Source organism: Pogona vitticeps, chromosome 1 (genome assembly GCF_051106095.1).
Source record: "Pogona vitticeps strain Pit_001003342236 chromosome 1, PviZW2.1, whole genome shotgun sequence".
NCBI classification, from domain to species: Eukaryota; Metazoa; Chordata; class Lepidosauria; order Squamata; family Agamidae; genus Pogona; species Pogona vitticeps.
In genome coordinates this window covers 34,717,520-34,738,999 of record NC_135783.1, presented here as the reverse complement: position 1 = coordinate 34,738,999, position 21,480 = coordinate 34,717,520, and the positions used below count along the sequence as shown (strand labels likewise).

Here is a 21,480-nt window from a genome sequence, read left to right as displayed (position 1 = left end):
GATATGACAAGGGGAGTGTCATGTTGCCCACTCCTGCATGAGGTCAGAAAGGATGACTCCCACATGAGTGGATATACTGTAGTTACTTTATTTATTGAGCATGCTTACTAGAGAGTAACCCTCACTGAACTCAAGAGTAATGCCTAAGGATTTACTTTTTGGTACACTTGCTTAGGTTTGAAGTGTAAGACACAATATGTCTTGATGTGGTATATAATAGAGAAATCAACTATTTTAAAAGTCAAATGAAAACATATCAAAATGTGACTATTAATTAAACCCAAATGACCATGGGGACGGATCACCTGTTTAGCAAACAGACCGTATTACCAAGCCCTGTATCTAGCTCTCAACGATTCGTCATAGAAAATCAAAGTACCCCACTTGGCCTTGAAGACACATGGCCTTTCCAGTCATTGGAAGTACTGTACAGTTGGAAAATTGCTTTCAGACTGAAGTTCAAATTCAGTTCCAAAGAAGCTCTAGGAGGAATGCTATCAGTGATGGGCAAAAACAAAAGGGTGGGGGCATAAATACTAGCATGTTTCAGCTTAAAGCGCTCGTGGCAAGCAACTAAACCTTAGGACACTTTGTAAAAGAGAAACTCATTCAAGAAACTGCTACATCACTAAATACTAGCACCATGGAGAAGGAACCATAGCCATCTAGGGAACCCAAGACAGCCTTACTGGGACCCTAAGAAGATTGGATTCAGTCCCAGGGCTTCATGTCTCCTCCCTCCCATCTAAAACTTTAGCCTGGATATGCTTGATATAGTTCACTATGATCTGACAAGAAGGAACGATTTATGTCTATATTTTATTTTAAATGTACATTGCTTTTCCAAAGGAGAGGCTCAAGGTGATTTACAACAATAAAGAGTTCAAAATAAGATACAGTAATAAAAACATGTTGGAACTGAGGTTAACACCAGGCATCTGAAAAATGTTTTCTGGCTCACAAGAGCCTTTACCAAAATGAATGTGCCAGTCAGTCCTCAAAATACCACAGGACTCCTTGTTGTTTTCCATATAGTTTTAGATGTAGTTGTATATTTTTGTATTTCTGCTAAGCTTCACTTCAGTTTTAGATCCTTGTACTAAAAAATTGTCTGCTAACATTATATACGTACGTGTAAGATTAGCATAAGAAGATTTTTGTGTAAACAATGTGAAATTAAATCTAGTAGACAGTATAGGTGCAAACTAGCCCAATTCAGCTCTTAGATATGATCGTTGTATCTGCCTAATAGGAATGCTCCCGCACTAGACCCTGCAATATAACCAGAACTCTACTAACATGAGGCCAACAGAAAGGAAGGAAGAACAAAATGCAACCCCATTTAAAAGAACTACTGGGTAGCTCAGGGGTTTAAGCAATGAGCTGCAGAGCCAGAGGTTGGGAGTTCGATTCCCCACTGTGCCTTCTTGATAGGCAACTGGACTTGATGATCCACAGGGTCTCTTCCAGCTCTGCAGTTCGAAAACTTTTAAAATTCTGAAAACATGGTTTCTGTCCCAATGCAAGCAAAGCCAAAGATTTTTTTAATGCAAGCACCAGGAATGGTGTATCTTTTTTTTCCTCCTTGCTGGAAGACATTAATGAAGTCTAGCAAGGTTTTCTATTTGGTGGATCAAATACCTCTTGAGACATGCGGAGTGATTCCCCCAGTAATCCATCTTATTTCTGCCTACTCTCTGACATCAAAAAGGTAAGAGATGTATAGAAAGAAAAGAGATGCATTAATCTGCACCTCTGAAATTAGTGGGCCTTTAAAATACCAAGTTCTATCTTGATGGTGCCCTCTGATAATTTTGTATTACAGCTATAGTACATGATAAACATTGTTTTAAAATATGTGATTGTCCCAACATTGAGCCCTTCACCTTCCTAATATTCAATTATCTTATATACTGGGTCTCCAACTTTGACGGTTCCGATCTTATCGACACCAAAAAAGCTCCCAAACAAGGGAGCTGATTTGTGAATATGATTCAGAGCAGGATCACACATACGGTATCTGCAAAGAACAAAGGAGGTTCATTAATGAATTTATGGCAAGAAGCTTATTTCAGCAGGTATGTTTAAAAAGGTGAACTATTTATTTCTCTTTTTTCTCTCCTACTCTTTGTCTTTCTGGTATTCATTGAGATGTTCTGGATAAAATAATAGACTAGGACCCTGGAAATCTGAGTTTGAATCCTCACTTGGCCATAGAAACTCAGTGGGAGAACAGAACTGGTAAAACCACTCCTTAAAGATCTCTTACTTTGAAAGCCCTTTGCTATAGGATGGTTCCAACTTGACTTTACATATCTAAACCATTATCTAGGATCTCTAGCAGAAGGATTCAGGTAGCAGAGGTTGGGAAATTGATGTGCCTAAGACTCTGGAGACTTGCTAACAATTTGACTTCTTACAAAGCACCCTCCAATGAGTTCACAGTGAGATCCACTGTCTACTCTTTTGTTATCTCTGTGAGTTCAGTTACAATGAGATCTAAGGACTGCATAACTGTCACCCAGTAAACATTTATAATCAGATGGGAATTTGAACATTGGTTTCCTCAAGCTAGACTCAGCACTCCAGCATCAGTTCTGTGATGACCTCATGGTTCACCTTCTTGAGTTTTGTAATATGTGTTAGAATGGGAGGTGGATGAATTAAAATGGGGTTTTGCTTTTGTATGTTATTTCAATATTGTTATTATATTTATGTTACTTTCTTGGAAAATATGGGTGGGGCATAAGTGGAAGGGAGGGAGGGAGGGGGAGAGAGAGAAAGAAAGAAAGAGAGAGAGAGAGAGAGAAAGAAAGAAAGAAAGAAAGAAAGAAAGAAAGAAAGAAAGAAAAAGATTAACAAACCTCATACATGTCTACATATATAGTGAGAAATGTAGAGGTACTGGTTGGCTATACTAGCTGGAGAGTCTGGAGATTGTAGTCTAACAAAGAAATCCTCCAATTTGCGGTGCTAAATCTGATTTTTCTGTTCAAACATTACCCAAATGCAACTTTTTTGTAAAGCTGGGCATCAAATAGTACAACTTTCTGTAAAGCTGAGCATCAAGCACAGTTCAAATCTTACATGAGGCACAAATTAATTAATTTTTAGTGTTGATTCCCATTTGATTCTTTTGGGGTTACTGTACAACATGCACCGTGAGAGATGCTAAAAGAATTCAAGCATCTTTTGAAACGTCCTTGCTACCTTGTAATTTATCTCCATGCCTACTGTGGTACTGTCAAGCAACTGATGGAGGGAAGGGGGGACCACTTTTGCAGCATAGATGTCTTGAAGAAAGAACCGGTCAGAGAATTATTTTCTTTTTACCATTTACCCAACAGAGATTTAGTGTCCTGTCTTAGTGAGCTCTCCCCACGCAGACATAGAAGGCACTTTGCATTCACCAGATGAGCCTTTGAGATGATTACCGAGGACCTTCTTGCCCCCAAATTTATGGTACCCCAACTTGAAAGTTTACATTTTCTTATATTTATAATGGCTTAAGGGCTCGGTAACATTGAGGGCATTGCTTTTGTTTCTTAAAACCTTTATGCTTTATTACAACAGATATAGATGCAGGCCATTAAGTGACAGGGCAGATTATGGGAAGGTTACATGTGGGATCCACTGTGTTATCGTTAGACTTGTCAACTAGTCAAAGAATGATCAGTTGCTTCATGGGTTTAAAAGCAAATAATTACTTCAACCATAAAATACTATATTGGGGGAAGTATGAGACTGCTCTCAATTCAATAAACAAAAGTACTGTTCATTGTTAGAAGTAGCTCTTTGCATTAAATGCAGCTCTTTACTTTTCCTCTGACAGAATTTCTCTATAATTAAAGTGTAAAAGAACAAAACAAGAACATTGTTCTGTTGCTAATGAGGCAACTAGTTTAAAGCCAAAGGGACATCTAACTGCTGACATGCACAGAAGTGAAAGGAAAGTCTAATGCTGCAGAACACATACAAGAAATGGAATGTATAAACATTACAGTGCTTGGCGTCAGTGAACTAAACTGGACTAGAACAGGACATTTTCAGTCAGACAACTAAAAAGTGTTCTACTCTAGAAATGACAAACTTAGAATATATGGATTGATTCTACTACTGAGACAAGATGTAGCACAGGCAGTCAGGGGCTATACCATGCAGTGCTTTAAAGGTCATCATCAGCGATTTGAATTGTGACAGGAAGTAGACTAGAAGCCAGAGCATGGAGTCACATGCTTGCTATATGCAGATGCTGGTAACAATCTAGCCACTGCATTCTGGACCAACTACAGTTACTGAGTACTCTTCAATGGCAATCCTAGTTACAGCACAGTAGAGTAATTCAGGTGTGTTCCGTCTAAGGCATGTATCATTTGATCTGTGCTCCGGATATAATATCTACATTTAAACTTTTATAATTAATGACTTCTTTAAGTTTAGCTATTTAATTTAATACATTTTAGACAAAAATATGCAGACAACCTTTTAATTTTAAAAAGCAACATACCGGCCAATTCTATGCAAACATCAATGAATTCAGTGAAACATATTTGTAAATGTGTGGAAGACTGAAGCCTTAGCTTTAGAAGCAGTGACATGCCCATTTACTAATACTACTTTCAGATTTCATTTCAGATATAAAGTTGTGAACAATTATTGTCTTACACTACCTTTTCAGTGTTTCCAGGGGCTCCTTTCTGTCTATGATACCTGTATCTGGGTCAACGGTTGTCAAAATACACCTGCAGTAGTAAACAAATTTTAGTAAGAAATATGATCAAACAGTGTGTTATTCCCTGTTGCCAACCAGAAGCTTACCTGCCGCATTGCATAACCAATTTCATTTCCACATCACCAATTATAATCTTGTCCCAGGTATCCTAAGGAAAATAAAAAGTGCCTACTTAGACTTCATACAATTTTCTCACAATATACAAAGAAATGTTTTTCCATTTAAGTACAGCTTCTTAAAATTAAACTATTCATCTTTCCATGGGAAGATGATGGCTAAACCACATCAGTGAAAGAATGAGGTAATAACAAAAACTATTTTCCTCTGGGAAGAGAGCTCAGAAAATGATGATGATTAGAACTACTGCTGGCCACAGGAACCATCACTTTGAGCACTAGTGGGGTCTAGGAGTTACAGGAGAACAATACAATTTTAGAAGATCAGTAAAAACCGAATTAGTTAAGGAGGCCCTTGGCAACATCCTAGGTTAATTTTTGAGAACCCTATTCTATTGTAGCTATTGATTATTTTATTATATTACTGGACATTTTGTTTTATTATGTTATGGTTTGTATAATTTAGTTCACCTAAGCCACCAGACGACAATCCTCAGTCACCTTCCTATTTTTGTTTTCATTTGTTGTATCTACACCTTTTATTATTTTAATTTGTATGTTTTGCTTAATTATGTAAACTGCTCTGAGTAGTAATTAAATCGGACAGTCTAGAAGCTCAGTCAGTCAATCACCCCAAAAGTAACTTTCAAATTCTCATAATAGAAAGGAGAGCTGGTTAGCTGATCATTCTTATCTGGTAATAAGCCTAGTTATTACATTCTTCAAACTAAATTATCATGACTAAATTTAAAGAAACACCCAGATATGACTTTAGACCATATTTTTAATGGAATAGTTGGGGGAGGGCTTCCTTCAGCCCACAATAAAACTTCAAGATTTTCACTTCTGATAAAAGATTACAGTGGATTACGATTTTCACATGGCCACATGACTATTGTATGTAGGCTGGCCTGAAGCAGGTACCTCAGGCTGAAGTTTCTGGGAACCAAGGACAGGCAGCAAGATGCGGTTGGACCATGCTTTGTGTGACACTCACCTCCCTGACATACCCTAAACTAGCTAGTTGCCCTCAAGATGTAGTGGAGGACACTGTCCTGTTGCCAGTGCAGAGTAAGATTTGACTGTCAGACCAAGTCAGCTTGTGTAATGAAGCCATCTGGTGCTTCATTTCAAGTGGCAAAACATCTTGGGCATGCTTTGACTTTACAAGAAGACAACTATGAGGAGAAAGTAACTGCATGATTACTCTTCCAGTTCAAACACAGTCATGTAAATAGAAGGAACACAGGATGTAAACTCATGATTGTAAACTGATGTCTAAAACCATATAGAATATGTTTGTCTACACTGACCGCCAGCAGTTTTCCAGGCTTTCAAGCAAGGGTCTTTCCCAGGTCCATCTAGGCATTTAAGGGACTGAGTCTGGGGCCATCTGGGGCCAACCAGGTACTCTACCACTGGGCTACAGTTGTCTGAAGTTAAGACTTCAAAGCAAGTAACTGAGAAGTTGCCTAAAATGTGCTCTCCCGTTGCTAAGTGTGGAGAAAAGAACAGAAAATAAAGTGCTTTTGTGTCTCCAGATACAAAAAAACAGGATGTTTGGTATATGAACAGGATTCTTTCTATGCTGCTTCTAAAAGGATAGCTATGTTTTAGTCTGCCCAAAACAAAACAGTTGCATGGCCTCCTAAACCCCAAGGATGTTATGGTAGCAAACATTTTCAAATACCATTTTGTCAAACAAAATATCATTTTGTCCAGCAAACAAACACATCTAGAAGTGTAAACCACTTCCGAGTGCTCTCTACTGAGAAAAACCTGAAAAGGGTCACATTCCCTTCTTCTGGGGGCATCCTGGGACTGTGCAAAGAAACCAGCCAGCAAAACAAACCCATATTCCTCTCCAAAATTATTGTCTTTAAGGCAAGAACGTGCAATTCATGACCACATGGTTCTTTGCTGTCTGAAGCATTCAATATTTCACAAAAACCTCCAAATGGCAATGAACTTGCTCTTTCTCCTCTCTGTACAAGGTGATGTAATCTGGCTTTTAAAAGGAACATGGCAAGCCACCCTTCCAAAACCTTTTTGCCAGCAGATATGTTAGGTTGCAACCCTAACCAGTTACTGACCGGGGATGGTGATTGACATACTTCAACATTTCTAGAGCACATGAGATTTAGAAAAACTGTACTAAGGAATGCACAACACATTATTCCCAATCCAGAGAAAGCAAGTTGCAGTTTAGTTCCAAAGAAATCAATTTAAGGACAAATATTTGGGTTGCAGCCACTTCTTGAATAGCAGTGGTAGTAAAAATGATGCCTTCCAGGAGGTCTGGACTACAAATGAGACTACCCAGGTATTAAGATCATCAGGAGGGGCCATTCCATCCTGCCGCCTTCACAGGTGTGTTTGGTGTAGACATGGGAACATCTCCATTGCTGCTCCGATGGGAGTCCAGGATGGCCCTATCTTTGCTGTCCTTCCAGCAGGCCTTGCTTTAAATGACTGGTTGACTAAGGGGATCTTTTAAAGAGAGCATTTAATTCTAGGTTTTATTTGTGTTTTTAATATTGTTCTTATTATGAGCTTTGATACAAAATTTGTTTAATGCTTTTTTAATATTGTAATTTATTATTTGAATTTTAATTTTGTTCCTTTTAATATTTTAAGCTCCTTGATTCCTTTAGGAGTAAGGCAGCAGATAAATATTATAAATTAAATTAAATTTTAAAGTAAATAAATAACAGAATATCTGACCATTGACCATAATGGTTGTTCCATCTTTTCTCTTGTTTAGTGCCTTCCTTCTTAGACTAAAGAACTGAAAAGCTTTGGTAAAACTGGGTGTGCTGCAGCAACACCAACAGCACAAATGTATACACAAACAGGGATTGCACAAAGTGGCACATTTCATATCACCTATGGTATCTTTCTTTCAGCAATGACAGATGTATTATTAGAGTCCAAACCATGGAAAAGTCACCTTTTTAATTACAACTTCTAGAATATCTATACTGGTTGGGGTTTTCTGTGAGTACCAGGCCAAAAAAGTAAGGTTTCCAGGCTCTGCATAGAAGACAGTCAATGGTCAAGGCTGCAGCAAAGCTATAGTTCAAAAGTAACATAACATGTAAGAACATTTTTAATAGTTACGGTACTTTAAACATTTACATTTAAGAGCATTCTAGAAGGAGTCCGACAAGACTTTTTCAGATGTTATGCCATTCTTTATCAATTTTAAGTTTTGTCCCCTCCCTCCCAAAAATTCAAATAGTAATAGAACAATAATAAGGAAAGCAACCAGCAATATAACTAGTTACTTCCACAGTACATAACAAGACTCCTTTGCAAAATTACTTTGTAAGCACTCAACCTCACTCCATAGTGAACACCTCTTCTAGAAGTAGCCTTCAGGGATAAGGAGCTTAGGGGGCAGAATGGCTAGAAAGAAAGCAGTAGCTTATGGACCTCCATCCAATGTATAGAACTAGTTTCACTGCCTGCTGCTCATGCATTCAAGTTCTGTCTCTCAGAGCAACCATAAAGATGATAAAGCACTCTACTATCCCTATAGTTTTACTACAAGATTCCCCAAACAATAAAACCCTCCCATTCTTCTACTTCCAGTTAGAAGTTCATTGCGCATGAAATTTAATTCCCTTCAAATGGCACAAAAGCTGCTTTTCAAATACTTGGCCACAAGATGGCAGTATTAACCTTGTCAACCAATTAACCAACATGCAGAGGAAGGGGTGTGCATAAAAAAGCTATGTTTCATTCTCAATATAGTATCAGAAAGTGAAAGCAAAGATTATGAATCTAAAAAGAGTATTATGCTTGCACAATACCCCCTTTAAAGTACTTTCTACAGCTGTTTAACAGTATTAGACACAGTAAAAGTAAATATTAAATACACATAATTTGAGAATTTTCTGATAAATGGGTCATTTGGATTCTTGCATTGAGCAGGTGGTTGGACTCAATTGCCTTATAGGCCCCTTCCAGGTTAGGCATCCTTCAGTCTCGAGAGACTACGGTAACGTGCTCTGTATGAGTGTCGGAGAGGTCCCTTCCAACTCTTGGATTTTTCTTTTAGAAGACGCAAGTGGGCAAATCTACAGTAGTCTATTAGACCTACGTTGATTAAATGGTGCTCATTCTTTTGGTTTGCAACCTGTATATTGTCAACCCTTTAGAAAGTACACAGAAGTGGTTTACCATTCCCTTCCTTTGGGGGAACCTTGGGACAGCTTGTCCAAAGCCACACAGGCTGGCTCTCTGCCCAGGATTCACAGTGAGGGACTGAACCCCCAGCCTCTGGCTCCACTGCCAGATATCTATCCAGCCAGCTAGGTATCTTCTAGCACCATCTAATAATGCTGAGATGAACAGGGATCAGAATGTAATGATTCACTGGCAAGTGGCTCACTAGCACTGTTAGAAACACTTCTGGGTAATTTAATAATTAGCCTTAGTGCAAGACAGCGGACACATACTGTTTTTTTTTTATTGTTATGAAAGAGAATTATTTATTAGAGGACGTTGATGATTACATTTTTATTGGAAAGCAATGGGGAAGGCATTTGGGGAATTGCTTGTCTTGCAGAAGAGTAACTTGATGGCATTTGTGTACTGTGACTGAGACAGATAGGAAAACCATTGGCAGTTCTGCCTCAATCCCTCCCCCCCAAAAAATCTTGAGCTGGCCCCACATAATATGATTTCTCCTGACATTGGCAGCTATACTTCCCAACGGTTTATGACTGTTAACAATATCCTCAATCTGCATCCATTTTTAAAGCTACAAACTGTCCTATCTGATAGGATCAGCCTTATTCTAAGCAGAAGCCTGCTGACCTGTACAATGGCACTCCACTGCACTGGTCTCTTGAAAATGGGTGAAGAGGACAGCATTGTCCTCCAAGATACCTGCATGGCTCCACCTCACAGATATCCCATTAAGTCCATTTCTCCTAACTTACAAGCCTATGTTCTGCCCAGACCTCTTGCCTTCTTTATTCTGTTGCCATGTCTGGTTACCAAATGGTTGCTTTTTCTCACTCCTACCTGCCATTCTATCCAACACTTTCCTACATTTCTGTTCTTGTCTCACTTTACTGACTGTCATAGTCATATTTTATTTATTTGTACCGCATATTTTCCACAATGCTTTCTACTCAGAGCAATTCATAAAACAAATAAATACAATATAACTATCATTATAATGACAACAAAGCTTAAACTTCTGCTTTGCAATCAGTGGCTGAAATGGTGTAACTTTTGGAAGCAAATTTTTAAACTCCTTTAATCTAGCAAATTAGTTTGCTTTTTTTATGACTGGTTGCCAAGAAGTAAAAACAGGCTTCATTTGCAAGTTTGAATGTGTAGGCAAGAAACTGTGGAAGCCTGTTGCTGGATAAAAATGGTGTTGTCTGGTTGTAAATACAAAGCTGCTGTCTTGACTTTCTCATGACTCTCATCCCAAACTTTCCCGGACCTGTATCTTCCACCCTACATGTGCTCAGATAACGATGCCCCAGTGCTGACGGCATTTATGAGCTTCACTTCCTGTCCATGGTACTGATGCCATATGAATCTGTCTCCAGACAAAACTATGATATCAATAAAGATGTCAATGAATTAGTGATCAAAGAAAAACTGCTTTTGTTTTACATACCATACTCCTACCATTACTATTCTTGCAACATTCTCATACTAGGATTAAACAATATTTAAGATGCCAAAGCAGTTTGGTATTGCACTCCTGGCCTAAACTTGGCATCCTGAATCATGTTGCCCTGAAAAAATCCTGATTCATCCTGATTCAACCACATTTTAAAGATGATGCAACAGCAACTAGGAAAGCACTTTGGGAAATTCCAGAGCTCAAAGCAACCCTTCCTTCTGCTGGGGAAGCACTCCAGCCTGGCACCAAAAAGTAGTAGCCTAACAACTCGACCAAAAAGATCCATCTTCGGCATGGATTAGGGTAGGGCTGGAGCACATTTCCCTGTATATCATATGATCACTAAGAAACAGATTGTATGGGACCACTCCACAAGAAATCCAAAGAGTGATCTATGTGAGCGCATCCAAAGAGTTTGAAAGCTTGTGTACTTTCTTCTAGGGAATATTAGTTTCACTCTAGGATAGTTCCTGTAAGCCACATTAAAACCTAGAAACAGGCTATAAACTGACCCTAGCGTGGGCTGGCTTGCATCTAATGGCTGATAGCGATCATAATTATGTGAACATTAACTTTGGTGCAATAGCCAATGATTTAATGCAATGTACACGTGCAAGCCTTCAGAGAAATATCTCCCCCCCCCCCTAAAGGCAACATCATAAAATGTTCAGAAGCTTTGGAATTCATCCTTTTGAGGGGTGAGGAAATATGGTTGTACCCTCACAAGCACAACCCACTCCAATACAAAATACGGTGCCCTTTCTTTGTAACCAATGTCAGTAATCCCTTTCAACTCCTTGTTTGTTTGCTTTGTTGACATTCATATGATGCCTTTTTTCATGCAAGCTCAAGGCTCTCTGTCTCCCCATTTCGTCCTGACAAATACCCTGTGGGGCAAGCCAGCCTGAGAGACCATGAGTAACCAAAAGTCACATCCAAGTCGAGGCTGAATGGGAACTTGAACCTGGACCTCTCCTATGCTAATTTAATCACTTTAATGACTACACCACACCAAGTTTTCTTTACTTATAGTGACTGAAACTTTTAGGATAACTGGAAACTAAATTTCATGTTTCATCCTAGGGTAAAGATGGTGTGGAATTTAGAATAACCATGTTAACTCATATCTTGAAAGAAGTTTCCCTATGCTCTCTTAAAAAAACTTGCATTTTCAATGAATTATTTCATGAATTCTGTGAAAAAAATCAGAGCGTATCTACCTCTTCATAAGGACCACAGCCTGAAACAGTAATACTTGGTCTGAAATTTCGCAGATCCACTTTCTTCTCCAGTCTAGTATTTAGGTCTTCCATAGAAGCCTCCGAGATTATTAAGACTGGCCCACAGTCACTATACGGAACCTGTGTTGCAAAGGTACAGAATATTAGAAATGTCAAATAAAAATACAGTAATTAGCAGGTTGCTCGTATACCTCTCAGATATCTCCATTAGAATGGTATTCCACAGCTCTGGAACTAAGCAGCTTGCTCAAGGCCCACAGGTGGTAACGAATGTAACTCCATCAGACACAGACTCTCTGCATGATCTTGTACAGCCCCCTTCCAGGGAAGCACACAGTCGAGATTCAAACTTCTAGTCCATCGCTCCATAGTCAGGCATTCCAACCCACTGAGTCATAACAACTCTAAATAGCACATTTAAACAAAGTTTTTAATATTACAACATCTCTCTATTAAAATCCATTCTGTACAGTCAGTAATTCAGCAGAAGCCTGACTGAAGATCTCTGCCTGCCAGTAGAAGGACAACAAGGATGTGGCCAGTTTGCCCTTTTATAAGAGAGAGTTCTATAGCCTGGGAGCATCGACCAAAGAGGCCTTCTCTCATGCCCTCCCTAAACATGCCAAATTCCAAAATCTTAAAATCTAGGCAGGCTCATATGGGAAGATACACTCTTTTAGTTAGAACTGTAAGACAGCTCAATGGCTTAGAGATCTGGCTGGTGAGCCAGAGGCTGGGAATTCAATTCCCCACTGTGCCTCCTTGGCAGGGGCTGGACTCAATGATCCATAGGGTCTTTTCTAGCTCTGTAGTTCTGGGATGATGATGAGGATTAAAGATGTCTACATGCTATCTCTGAAATCAGAAATAATATACCTGAATATTGGTTGCAAAAGGGATATGAGCATAAGAGTGCTGCTGCCCACATGATATTTTTGCGGGATCTCCCCAAGATATTTGGTTGGCTACTGTGGGAAGTAGGATGCTGGATCAGACAAATATCTGGTGGGTTTCACAGGTATCCGCTGTTCTTTAAACTAGCAATGACTTCAGTTCAGGACTTGTAAATATTGATTTTTGGACAAACACTTTTTCCAGCCGATATGCCCATGGGCTAAGCCATCTAGGTGAATATGGGGCTTGTAGCCAAGAAAATTAACTTTCCTGACTTTGGTTTCAGATATAAAGAGGAGGCAAGATTTTTTTTTTAAAAGATAAGGAACAATGCATCTTCATAATAAAAAATAATTCTCAAACCTCATCAGTAGGTCGAAAAGGCGTCTTAATATTTTCACATTTTCTTGGTGCCATGTTGGTCTCAAAATGCACCAGTCGATATGGTTGTGAATTCAAGAAATTAGTGAACCAATGAGCTGCCTCATCACCACAGTCCCGCCCTTCAATATCAAGGCTAAACACCCTGTTGAAGTTTACAAAATAAACCAAAGAGTTACATGATAAATAATCCTCCAGGTTAATTGTATGTTACCAGGATAAGGAGTATTCAAAGTGATATCCTATCTTTTCCCAATAGTCATGAAAAAGAGGTTACTAGACCCCGTGCTTGGTATTTAAGATACTATAAATAAAACTCTTAAATTGTAGAGGCTTTATAATTATTGAGACTTAAGGCTGAATAAAACCACTGTTTTTGAAAGAAATTAATTACAACTTTGTTACTAAATATACATAGATTAAAAGATCTTCAGAGGGGGTTTCTATGTGGTAAAATTGCACATATTTTGTAAAACAAGCACATCACCCCACCCCCACACCCCACCCCTGTTGGTAAGGACCACAAAGATCATTTAAACTGTTGCCATTCAATCAATTTGGGGTGGGCCAAGACATTTTGTTAACTGAAGTAAAGGACAATGGCTTGTTAACATGGTTTTCTATTTGTGTCCTTCTGCAGTACAGCCGGCCCTATTCTTAGGCAAAGTGGGTGGTTGTGAAGAAATCACAGTCCCTTCTTATGTGCCCTAGAAGGCTGAAGGTGCCTTTTCATAGTCAAAATATGAAGCAGTTGGCTGTATTGGGAAAGGAGGGGTGCTGCAAGAAGCAGCTTTCTGCAGTCAACATTTCTATTTAAGGTGAGTTTGTGGCAAACTTCAGATATGGGGAAAACCTGGAGTTGAACCAGAGCTGAGTTCATAGATCAACAGAGTGGAGCCATCTTGGTATGTGGGCTTTATACTGTTCATCATAAAAACAATTAAACTATATATCTGTGTAGCCATTTGAGTATCATCACTTGTTTTTCAGGAGAAAGATTCTAATATAGCACAAAACAGTTTGTCTTCCTTACTGTGTTCTTGAGAGATACCATCACAAACATTTTGCAATCCACACAATAACACGCTGGTTCCCAAGAGGTTTATTGACTAACCAAATCTGTCATAAAAAAATTAAGCGGTATATACAAAGAAGACTTGGAACAACTCAGAAATTTTAAAAAAGACACCTGCAATTCTTCAGTGGATTTTTCTTAGGGAGTTTTACAGGGATGGTCAGTTCCTTCATCTCTGGAGCGTTCAAGATTAAGTGGCCATTTTTTGAATTTACAGTAATCAGAACCAGACGAGGTTCCTGCCGAGCAGTGACCATGTGTCCATCTTCCTTAATAACAAGCCAAAACCTATGGTTAAACAGAGAAAACCATGTTAATCTTTTAGAGTAGACGTAGTCTAGAGGTGCGGGGTAAAAATCAAATAGACAGATAGACAGATAGACAGATAGACAGATACACAGATAGACAGACAGACAGACAGACAGACAGACAGATAGATAGATTTCAATCACACAGAAATCAGGAGTTAAGTATGCACTTTATGCTGAAAGGAGAATTCTGCATTAATCATGTGGTCCCACATTCCTGGAACAACAGGATTAACTGAGAATTCCCCTTTGGAATTTTAGATGAGCTTCTGACCCTAATCTCAAATTTTCCCTGTAAATCCCACCCACCTACTATTTCCACAATGGCTCCTTTCAAAGGTGGGAACAAAATTTGAAGAGAGAGAGAGTGAGAGTGAGAGTGTGTGATAGATTATGGGAGTGATAAAGGATTAGCTACAGCACATTTTCCTGGGGAGGTCTTTCTCTACAGTGGTGCCTCGCTTGACGATGATAATCCATCCCAGCAAAATCGCTGTAGAACGAAATTGTCATCAAGCGAAAGTAAAAAGCGCATTAAAATGCACTGAAAACCGTTCAATGCGTTCCAATGGGCGAAATACCTCAGTGTCCAGCAAAGATCCTCCATAGGGCGGCCATTTTCCGGTGCCTGTAAAGTGAAAAATCCCCCCTAAACACAGCGGGGAGCCATTTTGAACAGTGGACAGCCATTTTAAAAACCCGACAATCAGCTGTTTTGATCGTCGTAAAGCGAAAAATTGGTTCCCGAAGCACAGAATCGAGCATCATCAAATGGATTTTCCCTATTTAAACATCGTTTTGCAGTCGCTATTGCGATCGGAAAAACCTCATCGTTAAGCGATTTTGTCATGAAGCGGGGTAATCGTTAAGCGTGGCACCACTGTATATCAGAACAAAACCAATTAATGTATGGATATAATACATGCAAAGATCTTACATGGTAAGATTGGGAGTTGTAGAAACTTTAATTTTGAAGCTCTAATTTTTTCCTGTATCCACAGTTCCGGATACAAAATTCAAATTCTATCCAGAAAGATATTTGCCTCTCTTTTTGGCACCTATCATGTAGCAAAGATTATTCTATTTAAGCAAAGATGTTTCATTTCGTTTGAAAAAAATGCCTTTCTTTTTATTCACAGCATTATCTGTTAATGAGGAGCTGTTGTTGTTTAGTTGTTAAGTCATGTCAGACTCTTCGTGACCTCATGGACCAGAGCACGCCATGCCCTCCTGTCTTCCACTGCCTGCTGGATTTAGGTCAAATTCATGTTGGTAGCTTCGGTGACACTGTCCAGCCATCTCATCCATCCATCTCTTTCTTGCATTTCCTTTTCTTTGGGATGGTTTTTGTTGCTGCCTCTTGCACAATGTTATGGGCCTCCATCCATAATTCTTCAGGCATTCTGTATACCAAATCTAGTTCCTTAAATCTGTTCTTCACTTCCACTGTGTATTCATAAGGGATTTGGTTTAGATTACACCTGATTAGCCCAGTCGTTTTTCCTACTTTCTTCAGTTTAAGCTTGAATTTTGCTATAAGTAGCTGATGATCAGAGCCAAAATCAGCTCCAGGTCTTGTTTTTGCTGACTGTATAAAGCTTCTCCATCTTTGGCTGCAGAGAATATAATCAATCTGATTTCGGTACTGCCCATCTGGTGATGTCCATGTGTAGAGTCGCCTCTTGTGTTGTTGGAAAAGAGTGTTTGTGATGGCCAGCTAGATGATGAGCTATATCTCCTTAAAAATAATTTTAACCTCCCCCATAGGTTTTTAAGAAATGTTCTTGCTTTACAGGGGAAAGTTACAACACAGGCCTTTTACTAAATAAACAATAAATTGTTATTTAATTAATTCTGATTGCATTTCGGTTGCAAGGGAAGGAGAAAGGCACTTGCAATATTTTATATTTTACGGATCAAAATAGCTTAGCTGGCTTGGAATACTAGGTGTCTTGCCGCGGGGGGGGTGGGTGTTGGGTGTCGATATTCAGGCCACACAAAGGCTTGGCCTGGCCCTGCCTAAATCTGGCTCATTTCCAGGCCCGCATTGCCATATGAACCAAAGGGCGAGTCAAGGATCAAAGGGCAAGCAGTATCATGTAGTCTTTGGGAAGTCAACAGGCCTCAACTAGCATATTAAGAAAGCTACATTGCTTTCATGACGGCAGCCACAAAATGAAAAGACGCCTGCTTCTTGGGAGGAAAGCAATGAAAAACCTAGACAGCATCTTAAAAAGCAGAGACATCACCTTGCCAACAAAGGTCCGCAGAGTCAAAGCTATGGCTTTTCCAGTAGCAATGTATGGAAGTGAGAGCTGGACCATAAAGAGGGTTGACCACCAAAGAATTGATGCTTTTGAATTGTGCTGTTGGAGGAGGCTCTTGAGAGTCCCCTGGACTGCAAGGAGAACAAACCTATCAATTCTGAAGGAAATCAACCCTGAGTGCTTCACTGGAAGGACAGATTCCCAAGCTGAGGCTCCAGTACTTTGGCCATCTCATGAGAAAAGAAGACTCCTTGGAAAAGCCCCTGATGTTGGGAAAGTGTGAGGGCAAGAGGACAAGGGGACGACAGAGGGCAAGATGGTTGGACAGTGTCACAGAAGCAACCAACATGAATCTGACACAACTCCGGGAGGCAGTGGAAGATAGGAGAGCCTGGCATGCTCTGGTCCATGGGGTCGCGAAGAGTCAGACACGACTAAACAACAACAACATTGCTTTCCGCGCTTGATTCACAAGACTTTAAGAAAAATTCTAACCTGAATGGCTGAAGAAAGCAAAACACTAGTCACCAAACACACGCACACAAAGAACATGAACGGGGGGGGGGGGGCGGGGGGAGAGACGGGAGCCTCTTCTCATTTCTCCTACTCAGCTTTAAAAGGAACAGGGGAAACCGTGTCAGACTAGGACTGAGCAGTCATGGGTTCGAATCCCCTCTCATCCAGGAAAGCTCACACGGCTGGGGTGGTGGGAGCTGGTAAAACCATTCCTTAAATATACTGTATTTCATGGCTTGGAAAACCTGCTAGGGCCGCCCATGCTCACAGGCAGGCCTCTGGACTCGGAAACTTGCCCTCCCGCGGTCGAGGCCGCTCTAGACCCGCCGCCCTGTTGCATAATCCGCACACGCTCCCGCCTTCCTCTTCGTACCTGTCCCGCAAGTCTCCGCTCCGGAGGCCCAGCTTAGTCACCTGGGCGTTCTCCACGTGGAACCCCCGGCAAGACTTCACCGGGTAAAGGACGACGTCCGACACGGTCCCCACTCGCACCAGCTGCCGCCGGCTTCGGCGCCCACGACGCCATTGCCAGGCCGCGGTGGCCCCCAGGGCCACAACAGCGGCGGCCGCCGCCGAGGCCCAGAGCCAAGCGAGGCGAGAGTGAGGCAGCGCCGGTACCGGGAGCCGAAGGAATCCGGCAGCCATGGCTGGAGAGAGGGCCGTGTGCCCCGCCGCCTCGATCACTTCTTGGAGGTGGCCCTGGGCGAAGGCAGCCTCCTCCCTCCCTCCTTCCTCTGCCAGCTGGCTCGCTTTGCAGCCTTTCGCCCGTTGCCATTGCGACGAGGGCGCCCTTTTCGACCCCGCGATCCTTCTGGCATGGGCTGGCGTTGGCAGCAGAATGCTGTTTTGCAACCCCGTCCCCTGGTTGCTCCCGGCCCTTTTTCTTGCCTGCAAAAAAGCTGCAGCAATCTTGTCAGTCCACTTCAGAAGACTACTGTACCTAGATACTGTGTAATTCTGACACCAGCCTTTAATACAACGGCAGTGTGCAAACCAAGCAGTATCGGTGTCTTTTTGCAGTGTATCCCAGTTGTGTCTGTCTGTCTGTGTGCGTGTGTGCGTGTGTGTGTGTCGCGGGGGGGGGGGGTTAGATCCGCATGGTTTTAATGCAAGATCATTCCCAAATTACTCCCCAGTTCCACTTCCTCTGTTGTGGAACTGCTGTGAGAGATTAGAAGGTACGTTTATTTGATCAGGCATGTACTCTGCAAAGAACTATTAATTGGGGGGTGGGGGGAGGCTGCTTGCCAGGTCTCAGAGAAATGAGCTGCTGTGCCAGGAAATGGCGGTGCTCCCCTGAATCTCCAAGCTAGGAAGATAAATCCAAAGGCCAGTGGGGGAAGGGAAGAAATAACTCATTTATTGTTATGGGGTAGCTAAACTGCTTGGTACACAACTACTATTCTCTCCAAATTGGCACCAGGGCTCACTGGCTTTCTGTGGTTGTCCAGCACTAAACTGCTTAGGAGCTCAGACAGGGAAGCCCCAATGCCTAGGCCACTCCTACACACATGCATGGAGAAATATTATGTTCCCACTGTTGGAGAGGCCCCTGCCTCCTGTGACATCACAAGGCCCCACACCATAACTTCACAAGATCCACCCCAGGCATTGGGCCCCAGATATGAGGGGATGGGGAAGATCGTCCCATGACAGCCCCTGACAAACAGGACAACACTCAAAACTATTCTTGAAAAATACTTTTATTGCTTTTTGAAACGAGGTTTAACAGGTATCCCGGGTATTCCGGTCCTCAGCGGAGACAGCCAGGCTCAGCTCCAGCAGGACGCCTGCCTTCTGGTCCCTCGCATCACCCTGGAGAAGAGGAGACTTCTGGCCCTGAAAGAGAGAGAGAAAGAGAAAAAAACAACTAAGGGGCGAGCTCGTCCACTGGCTGTCAACCGGCTCCGACCCAGACGTATCCACCGACCAATGTTCGGGCAACTTCATCCCGAAGTTCCACCTGTCAACTTCCACTGGCTTCCTCCAGGAATATCCACCCGTTCATCTCTTCCACTCCGCTTCTGAAGCCGGCCACCGCCAGCTCCCGAATGCTTGGGTCACACACACTCCCCAGCGACATCCCCACGGAATATCAGCCGGCTCTTTCACACACACATTCACACACACATTCACACACCATCCAGCCCCCCCCGACACACACACACATTCACTCCCCCTCCGAGACACGCCCGGGCTTCCATCCACCGATATCCACACAGCTTCCGCCAACTGGTTTCAGGAGGCCAACTTCCACCAGCTTCATCCGCCCACCTCTGTCAGCATCCACCTTGCGGCTTCAACCAGCGTCCGCGGGCAGATTCCACCAGCTTCTGTCTGCCAACGTCCACCAACTTCCCTCCGGTCCATCGCCCGACATCAGCCAGCTTCAAGCCATGGATCTCCGCCAGCATCGAGCTATGAACTCGCAAGCCCACTTAGCAAGTTTAGAACTTGCCTTGGGCAGAAGGGCTGGGTCCCCTGCAGCAGCAGCAACAACAGCAGCAGCAGCAACAACAGCAGCAGCAGCAGCAACAGCAGCAGCAGCAGCAACAGCAGCAACAGCAATAGCAGCCTCCGCTCTCTCTGCTGGACTGCCCTCTGGCCACTCGCCTCCCTTCTGATCTCCTGCCCTGCCCAGCAGCCCCTTTTATATGCCAGGAGAGAGGTGGGGCCCCTGTGAGGTCACAAAAGACCCAGGAGGATGTAGTTGGGTTCCCAAGGCAGCAGCAGCAGCACCCCCCTCGGGATTGGCTGAGTCCTGGAGGTGATGTCAACAATGCCTTTGATCATGTGATTCAATCACAAAAGCTTGCATTTTATATTTTATATTTTTTTATTAGTGGCCTATAAATGTATCACCTGTCTCTGATCTTTAAATTGTCATAGATCGCAAGCTAAACATGAGCCAACAGTGTGATGTGGCTACAAAAAAGGCAAATGCTATTTTAGGCTGCATTAAAGAACCTTGCAGGATTTGTATAGTTCTCAAAATCCTGCAAAGTTCTTTGTTGTTGTTTAGTCGTTTAGTCATGTCCGACTCTTCGTGACCCCATGGACCAGAGCACGCCAGGCCCTCCTGTTTTCCACTGCCTCCCGGAGTTGGGTCAAATTCAAGGTTCTAGTCCCCCTCTATTCAGCACTGTTTAGGCCTCACCTTGAGTATTGTGTCCAGTTCTGGATACCACACTTCAAGAAGGATGCTAACAAATTGGAACAAGTTCAGAGGAGCGTGACAAGGATGATCAGGTGGCTGGAAACCAAGCCTTATGAGGAAAGGCTGAAAGAACTGCCCATGTTTAGCCTTGAGAAAAGAAGACTGAGGAGTATCTGATCATGTGATTTGCCCAGAAAAGCTTGCATTTTGTACGATTTTTTTAAAAAAATTATTAGCGGCCTATTAATGTAATCCCTGTCACCAATCCCTATGATTATTAAATCTCCCCATGTTGGCCTTCTGACATGATTCTAGGTTGGCACTCTAAAAAGTTATCTTCCAGCATCTGCACCAAAAAGAACTTTCCTATACTCTTAGCTAAGAAAAATTTTGAAAGTAATCAATAAATGCTGATGCCATCATTGGCCTTAAGTGGCATTAGGTTATGGATTCCAGGCAATAAATTTAATTCTTATTGCTGCTTGTATACTGGTGTTTCCTTGTCTTGGCTAATTGAAAGGTGCCAAGGAGTGTCTGGGTCACATTCCCTCTTCACATTCCTGATGCAATTAGCCATGGCAAGTTACAGAAACCTTAAGCAAGTGTCAATAGGATTCCAGCTAAAATGTCTTTAAATAGAAAGTGGTTCCTTTCTGTCTTCCAGCATGGAGCAAAAATACTTCAGACAGTCGAGTAGACATCTGTTTATCTCAGTCTGGACATACCTTCTATACTGTGTTTTCCAGTTCCAACATCACACCCAGTGTGGAAGTGTGCACGTGTACAGTATGTTATGCATATTCATACCAATTGTTTTCTTACCAAAATGCTAAAATCAAGTTATACACCCACCCGTACAAAAGGAATATGCTATGAGGTCTGAAACTCCCAAAGTAATAATCATATAGGCACATTCAGAATCAACACCTCTGAAGTTATACACTGTGTTGAATTGTCCATCACCACAAAAGGTGTCCAGATAATAGATGGCATTCCTCAAAGTGAGCCGTTCACTGAAAAATGCAGTGCATGAAATTATTTTCAAGGTCAGCAGACTATCACAGTCCTAATTGAATAATCACTTTATGTTGCCAATGTACACAGGTTGTGGAATTGCTCCCCTAATATGAATAAAAGTGG

General features: G+C 41.7%; 1 protein-coding gene across 1 annotated transcript; it reads right to left on the bottom strand.

Moving 5' to 3' along the window:
* Positions 1-800: 800 nt before the first annotated feature.
* On the bottom strand, positions 801-19,622 carry LOC110075368 (mitochondrial amidoxime reducing component 2). Its single transcript, XM_020786573.3, has 7 exons — positions 17,557-19,622; positions 14,207-14,380; positions 13,000-13,162; positions 11,722-11,862; positions 4,819-4,880; positions 4,671-4,742; positions 801-2,020 (listed from the first exon to the last, which is right to left on the bottom strand). Exons 1-7 carry the CDS (start codon positions 17,826-17,828, stop codon positions 1,891-1,893), a joined length of 1,014 nt encoding a protein of 337 aa, XP_020642232.3. The 5' UTR covers positions 17,829-19,622; the 3' UTR covers positions 801-1,890.
* Positions 19,623-21,480: the final 1,858 nt, after the last annotated feature.

What these genes read in the sequence shown, in the direction of transcription:
- LOC110075368 (XM_020786573.3), bottom strand. Translation starts at nt 17,828, where the DNA reads ATGGCTGCCGGATTCCTTCGGCTCCCGGTACCGGCGCTGCCTCACTCT. An exon ending in CTTTTCGACCTACTGATGAG is followed by an intron (nt 11,863 to 12,999) that starts GTTTGAGAATTA and finishes TTTGCAACACAG; the next exon opens with GTTCCGTATAGTGACTGTGG. An exon ending in TTGGTTATGCAATGCGGCAG is followed by an intron (nt 4,743 to 4,818) that starts GTAAGCTTCTGG and finishes TTACTACTGCAG; the next exon opens with GTGTATTTTGACAACCGTTG.